At 53.8% G+C, this 7,356-nt stretch overlaps 1 protein-coding gene across 1 annotated transcript in view; it reads right to left on the bottom strand.

The window, feature by feature from the left end:
* The window catches only part of DNAH17 (dynein axonemal heavy chain 17), a 134,052-nt gene that overhangs the window by 91,815 nt on the left and 34,881 nt on the right, over positions 1–7,356 (bottom strand). Inside the window, 3 exon segments of the mRNA XM_032456706.1 lie at positions 4,991–5,107; positions 5,351–5,518; positions 7,209–7,298. Coding sequence (XP_032312597.1) covers positions 4,991–5,107; positions 5,351–5,518; positions 7,209–7,298 — 375 coding nt within the window.

Here is a 7,356-nt window from a genome sequence, read left to right as displayed (position 1 = left end):
GAACAACGCCATATGATACCGCTTATATGTGGAACCCCCCCCCAAAGGGACACAAATGAACTACTTATTTATGACTTAGATGACTGATTTCTTGTCTATGTGTGAGCGCACCTGACTGTCCTTTATGACTGGATTCCAGCATTCTGTTGATTCTTATTTTGTGGTTGGCTTTATTCCTTTGCTAACTATGTAAGTTTAAAAAGCTAAAGCTCTACACTGTTCTTAGAAGCAATGAATAGTACATATAGGTAAATTTTAAAACGGTTTTAAACAAATAAATATGAAAAGCTTAGAAGAGGGTAAGATAGAATTATGTGAGTGTTTCAGTGAGGGTCCTGGCCAGAATCGGAAGGTGGCTCAAATTGGGATAAAGAGGGGAGTTTCTTCAAAGACACTTGCACAGGGGTGGGTGGCCAGGGTGCAGGGAAGGCTGGGGGATGGCGCAGGCCCGGGGCTGCACCTGAGAGGTGAGGGAGGGGCCCTTACTGCAACCTGGAGGGACAGCTGGTGGGGGTGGACACTGACACATGGCACAAGTTTTGGAAGCTCCGAGGCCAGCCTGAGGTCGCCCACCCACACACCCGAGCCAGGGGGAGGGGGAGGAGGGGTGGGAGGAGGGGGTGGGAGGCCCCCCACCCCCTCCCCTCCCCTCCCATCTCCTGTCCGGGCGCCCCACTGGACCAGCCAAGGAAAACTTGCGGGTGTTTGTGGCAGGGGACTCCCAGAGGAGTAATCGGGGCTCAGACCACGTGGTCACGTTTCCTCCGGGCTACTTGGCTGCAGCCCTTGGTGCCAAGAAGGGCTGGGCCTGAGTCTGAGATTTGCTCCAGTTTCTGGTGTGACAATTTTGACTCCTGTCCCTAAAAGTAGCCTTTGGGGGAAAGTGAAATAATGCCACAGAGAAAGAGGGAGAGACTTTCAGGTTCCCCCAGAGCCAGAGGGAGCAGCTAGTGAGTCCTGGGGAGACACCGGGAAGCCAGTGTTCGGAGCACCGTTGCCCGCAGGGGGCTCCTGACGCACTAGGTCACCAGGCTGCACCTCTAAAAACTGACCTGGGTCAGTCGGGACAAACACACTCCTCTTACTGGCTGACGACTGCCTGACTCTCTTCCTTCCCTTACGTATTTTTATTTTTTGGCCTCTGGCTTCCAGGAAGGAGGCTAATCTTATTTTCTGCCAGGAGGAGATCATGTGGAAAATTGCTCTAGAACTTTCCCGGCTGCGTGTGAATTACTGGCAGCGAGAAAGAGCATCCAGGCAGCCTGGGAGCATGCGGGGAATTGAGGGGACCCCCCAGGGCCTGTCCTAATTAGAGCACAGGGTTGTCAAATGGGAAGAAAATGTTCTTAGGCACTGAGCAGATGGAGATGGTTTACAAGAGCTGTTTCTCCCCAATTTTTTTTTTTTTTTTAACTAAAGCACAAACATAACTACGTACTAGAACAGGACTTCCTCTTGGAGCCCAGAGCGGATTTAGGTCACAGCAGGAGCGGGGATGTGCCCCCACGACAACGCCCGGGGTAGGTGAGGGAATCCTCGGTTTGAGCTCCTGGGGTGGGCTTCAGTCCCCTGGGCACCACTGGGAGCTCCCACCAGGCCAGCTCCTCCCCTCCTCGGGGCCACCTCCTGTCTCTTGATCACTGGGGAAACAGGTGCGTGGGTTTGGACACATCAACCCAGCTCCCTCCTCATCACTGGAAAACACAGCAACTGGGCACATTGCCTGTGGGAGGGCGGGGCTGGGTGGGGGGGGAGGCCACTTCTCCCCGTTTTGCCCTGACAGGAGATGAGAGGGACTAACCCCCTGGCACCCCAGTCCGTCAGCTCCAGCTTCGTTTTTTTCTGGAGACACCAACACAGGGGAGGACCCGGAGTTTGCACGTGAAAGCGTTGGCTGGAAACCGCTCAGGACCCTGTGCCCTTGGGTGGCCCTGGGTCCCGCCTAAGGTCTGCCCGGAGCCAGCAGCTCCGCTCCCGCGGCGGGGCAAGCACCGTCCGCTGGGAGCCCTCCGGGGCACCTCTGTGCGCTGGGCTTCATTCTGTGTGAATCCAAACTGAGTGCCTGCCCTTGGCCAGTTTATATTCTAGCCGGGAAGACGACGAACACACTGAGATCACACACCACAGATGCCAGGGAGGGCTGAGCGCCAACAAGAGAAACCCAGGTCGGCGTCAGGGGAGACCAGGGAGGGGCCGGCTGCCACCTGCAGGAGGAGTTGTGGGGCAGCGACGACGGGTGTTCCAGAGCTGGAACAGCATGGGGCCACTGTATTAATTTGCATTCACAGGTACTTTGCCTGGAGCACCAACTCCATCCAAGACTTAATTGATCATTACACTTGCAGAGCCTCAAATTCCCAAGCATTTGCATTTTTAAAAAGAATCTAAAAGGCAAAGGAACATCCTGGCATCAGTGTTAGAGATCTTTGTGCTCAGGGGTGGCAGGCTTCCTGGGTCCCCAGCTCAGTCCCAGGAAGCCCAGCCCTAGCCCCCCTCCGGAAGGACGGCCATCACCCCAGGCTGCCGGGGGCCAGTCCAGCCGCCTCCCCAGACACAGGAGCCCATCCGGACGAGTGGTTCGGAGCAAGGTTCCTGGGAGCAGTCAAGCTCAGAGCTGGTTTGGAGCTCTGGTTTCCCTACTTGCTGGCTAGCTGTGTGACCTTGGGTGGGTTTCTTGACCTGTCTGAGCTGGTAACATGGGGTGGACAACGTAGGTAAGGAGTTTAGCAAAGAGCTTGGGTTTTGTGAGAATGAAATGAGATAATACAGTAGTAATCAGGCATCTCCTCCAGGCATTGCATTACCTGCAGCAACCCAGAGGCTTGCAAAGTGAGGGGAAGAGGACTCTGACCTACCGAGTCATGGGTGAAAAACATGATAAAACTGGGCAGAGAAATAAAAAATGCTGCCCACGCACATACATATACTACTCATTTAAATATTCAAACCGATTCTCCAGGTGAGTTGTAACCCCCCCCACACCCTACACACACACTACATCCTACAGAGATCCCCCTCTGAGTCGTGGGGGAAGGCAGGTCCCATAAACACATGAAGAATGCGGGGCTAGGACGATAAGGAGTGGTGAGGACTGGGGCACACGGGGCCACTCCTGTAGTCTAGGGGGAACAGCAGCTATTCCCTCGTAGCTGCCATGAGGGACCATGTGTGCAGATCAACTCTCCCAAAAGAGGGTGAAAATCTGGACTTTAAAGTGCACTTTCTCAACTTTAATTTTTTTGAGAGGGAGGTAATTCAATATACTTACTTAATTTCAAATTTTTTTTTTAAATAGAGGGAACTGAACCCAGGACCTCATGCATGCTAAGCACATACTCTATGACTGAGCTATACCCTTCCCCTCAATTTTTAAAATGTTGATGACCAAGCCAAAATCTGAGAAAAGGACCAAGTGAGAACAGACGAATCTAGAGAGACGGGGAAGATAAGTGATGGCTGAAGAGGCGGGAGGCTGGGGAGAAGCGGGGAGTGACCGGCAGGGATGAAAATGTCCTAAAATTGATCGAGATGGTTGCACAACTCCAAATGCACTAAAAGCTATTGAACGGTACACAGTACAAACGGGTGACTGGTACAGGATGTGAATTATATCTCAAAAGTACCACCCGGGCCAGAAGAAACCCACTGTGGTCTCTGACGGATGTGCATTAACGCCCATGTTCCAAATTATTTGATGAGACTATGATGTATGCAAAACACTGAAAAATCCAATAAGCATCGCTGTCTATTTAACTTCTGAGCAGAGCTATTTTGAGTGTGTGAGTGTGTGTGTGTGCAAATTTACTTTGTCCGGGTTTACTCATTATACTGGCTGCTTCCCTCGCAGTCATTTGTCACCGCAGCAATAGAAAGGGAACAGAGGCTGATGCTGCCCCACGCTTGATTGCCACAGACTCTGTTCTCACCCACACTTACTTGGCCCCTCCTGACTGCTCGACCAGGGTCCCGGTTTGCCTGGGGCTGAGGGAGGTCTCTGACTTTGAGCTGGACTTTAAGTTTTAAAACCGGGCGGTCCTGGGAATAGCGAGCGAGTTGTGCCCTAGGGAAAGAGGTGTATCTGCAGGGACAGGACGTGCTTGGTGGTGTGTTCTGCCTGTACGTGGGTGACCTGGCGGGTTGACTACTGAATGTGGGTTTGGAGCAGGAAGGTCCAGGAGCCCCCTTCCCTCTCCCAACGTGCCCCCTGCTGAGGGATCCTCGGGGAGGGGTGCACGTGCCAGCAGCGGGGACAAGTGTCTGGCTCCTCACAGGCCAGCTGGCTCGATCCCTGACAAAAGCACCTCGCTGTTTTAACTTGCGCTCTCCTGATTACATGTTGCGCCAAACTGAAAAGCGTATTGGCTGGTTGTGTTTCTCTCCCTGATTGCCATTCTCTAGGGGTTTTCGTGCTTTTCTGCGATCTGCGTTTTAAAACAGCATCATGTCTTCCTTCTAACAGTAAAAATACTACCCACGTCACGCACACAACTCGGGCATCGTAGAAGTGTGCGGAAGACAGACAAATATGAACTGTCACCCCTGCTGCCCAGAGATGGCTCCCCGTAATTATTCTGAGTTTCTTCTTGGGTCTCAACTGTTGGAAAGTGTCAGTTCAGCTCGGCAGGTCAAAATGTGGACGTGTTTTATTTTTATAGCAACGTTGCCTCAAACTTCTGCTCCTTATTAAGTAGTGGCGGGAACTGAATCAAATAAGGATGAATGGAGCACGACGTAAATCACCACCACCTGATTCCCACTCTCTCCTCCTACTCTCAGATACGGCAGTCACACCTGTCAGAAGCTACTCGAGGTGTTGGCTGCTGACTCGCTGTGAGGCACCGAGGAAGGCCCCTGCCCTTTCCAGCCCCAGCTCTTCGCCTACAAATGAAGCCGTGTGATGAGACCACCCCTAGGATCGTTCTCGGCACCAGGGCGGTGCTGCTCTGACGAACTCCCAGTCAGTGTGGAGCCTCCCGCCCCCGCCACGTACCTTTGCACAGGACTCAATGGAACTGCAGTCGTCAAACCCTTGGCAAAAGATAGTGGCCAGTCTCCTGTCCAGGTCTTGAATTTTGGTCTCAAAATCAGCATAATCATCATCAAAACTCTGAAAGTGAATTAAAACACCAGCATTGTCACCAGCATGCAAAGCCAGGGGCATGCTCCCTCTGACACCCACGGCCCCGCCCCAGGATTCGGGTGACCTCTGGACTGGGCGAGCTGTCTCTGGGGCTGCTCCCCAGGCAGAATTTCTGTGACATCTTTTTTAAAAACAAGTTTTGGTGTCACCTGCCACCCGCCCTCCCTCCGTGCATCTTCCCAACTCTCGGGGCCAAGACCCCTGACTTACCAAATCTCCAGGGTCCAAGGGGTCGTATCTGCAGTCGGCGAAAACCTTCACCAGGTCGAAGACCTCCTCACAGAGCTGAGTGACCCGGCTTCCCAGGATGTTCCCCCGCACGCCTCCAATCTCGATCTTCTCCAGCTTCAGAAACTCGATGGCTGTTTTATAAAGATCCTGGGGGAGGCACACCCAGCACCCCTCATCAATTCATCTTCCCAACTAAACCCGATGGGGCCGTCTTGAATCGAGCCCTGACCCCAGCAGGGAGGAGCCAGGCGGTGAGACACCCGGGGGCCACACGACACTCTGGAGGGACCCTCTGTGTCTCTGCGTTCAGGTGCTCTAAAGGTTTTTCTGCAATGCAGAGAGAGGCAGAGGGAAGGAAGGACTCCGGGGTCGTCTCCCAGTTGTGACGTGGAGGAGGAGATGAAGGGTGGATTCCTGCCCTGACCCAACACTGGCCGAGACGTGCCACCAAATCACCTACGCTTTACCAGGGCCCCCAGCTCCTGGGCCATGGGAGGCGGCAGGTGGAAAGGCACATGGTGATCTCCGATGGCCTCACGCAAAGGGTGCCTGGTGGATGCTCATGTGTAAATCCCGCTCCCTCCGTGGGATGGGTCTCAGCCCGCCTTCTCCTGGAAGCTCTCCCAACTATTTTTGCCTATAGTGGTGCCTTCTTTTCCAGAATCCCCAGTTGCTGCCTATCTATACCCTGAGTTTTGGCATTTTAACCACATTCAGTCCAATCGCGTTACTTAAGGCTTCAGTGTGGAGTCCGATCGAGGCCCCAGAGGCTCCTCAAGGACCACAGGCAGCTTCCAGGAGCCGGACACAGTGCCTGGTGCCGTTCAGACGGAAGATGCCCACAGGGTTCGCACATCCCTCCCCTGAGCCGGTGCCAAGCCTGGTGCCATCTCCCCGTGGATGTCCGAGCTGTACCAAGAGATGACCCGAGCCAACCGCTGGGGAGCCACAGTGTAGCCACGCCCTGAGCTCTGGGGCTCCTGCCCCCAAGGAGGAGGGCGAGGCCGGCCCGGCCCACTGGGCAGCAGGCGGACGACGTGGCCGTTTCCCCCTCCCCCACGAGCCTCTCTTCATCCTGATTCAGAATCTGTAATGTAGGGGCTAAAGGCTACTTGGCCAGAAACTTAGCTGAGACCCTCAAGTTCTTGGGCTGGGAGGCTTCAGGCATGAAGAAACACTCCGTGATGGAAACCTGGAGTCTGAACGGGCCTCGCTCTGCCTCCCAGAGGGTGTGGAGGAGAACCAGGCTGGACTTCTCGGAGCCGCTGCCGCCTGTGGCCATCGAAAAATCCCTGCCAAATGGCTTTTTCTTTTTTTTTTTTTAATAGTGTGAGTATATGCACAAAGTCAAGAAATAAAAATAAAAATAAAAAGGGAGGGGAACCACACAAGAGATTACAAAACAGAAAGCAAAACCTTCTTGCCTGCATGTACCTCCACCCCTCGCCTCCTCTCCCCGAAGGAAACCATCCTGAACCTATTTAAAATTTTAACTTGCTACATGTCATTCCACGTATCCAAACAGGGTCCTTCTTAAGTCTCCTGTGGCCTCCGGGCTTCCCGACCATGGTCACTGAACCTGCCATTAACTGGCTTATAGACAGAAAGCTTCAGAACAAGGAGGAACAACCAAAATGGGTCACTTCGTTCGGGGATAAGAGCTCTGGTTGTGGTGGAGGCACTCGGTGACTCAGTTTCCCCATGACACAGACGTTTGAGTGGGACTTTTTACCCCTCCTAGGAGACTGTTGGAAAGCCAGATAAGGATGGAGGCAGGGCTCCCCCGAGGTGAGGGAGGCCTGAGCGCATGGGGAGGTGAGCCAAGGGTCCCCTTTACCTCGATGGTCTGGACACGATGGAAGAAGGTGTTGATCCTGGAAAACGCAAGGGACGAAGGGAATTCCCAAGGCACGGGCTCCTTGTCCTTCTAGAGGGGAGAGAGAGAGAAAAGGCCGCGATGACTGCCGACCCATCCACGGGGTCCA

Source organism: Camelus ferus, chromosome 16 (genome assembly GCF_009834535.1).
Source record: "Camelus ferus isolate YT-003-E chromosome 16, BCGSAC_Cfer_1.0, whole genome shotgun sequence".
Taxonomy (NCBI): Eukaryota; Metazoa; Chordata; class Mammalia; order Artiodactyla; family Camelidae; genus Camelus; species Camelus ferus.
This window is presented reverse-complemented; position numbering and strand designations above follow the sequence as displayed.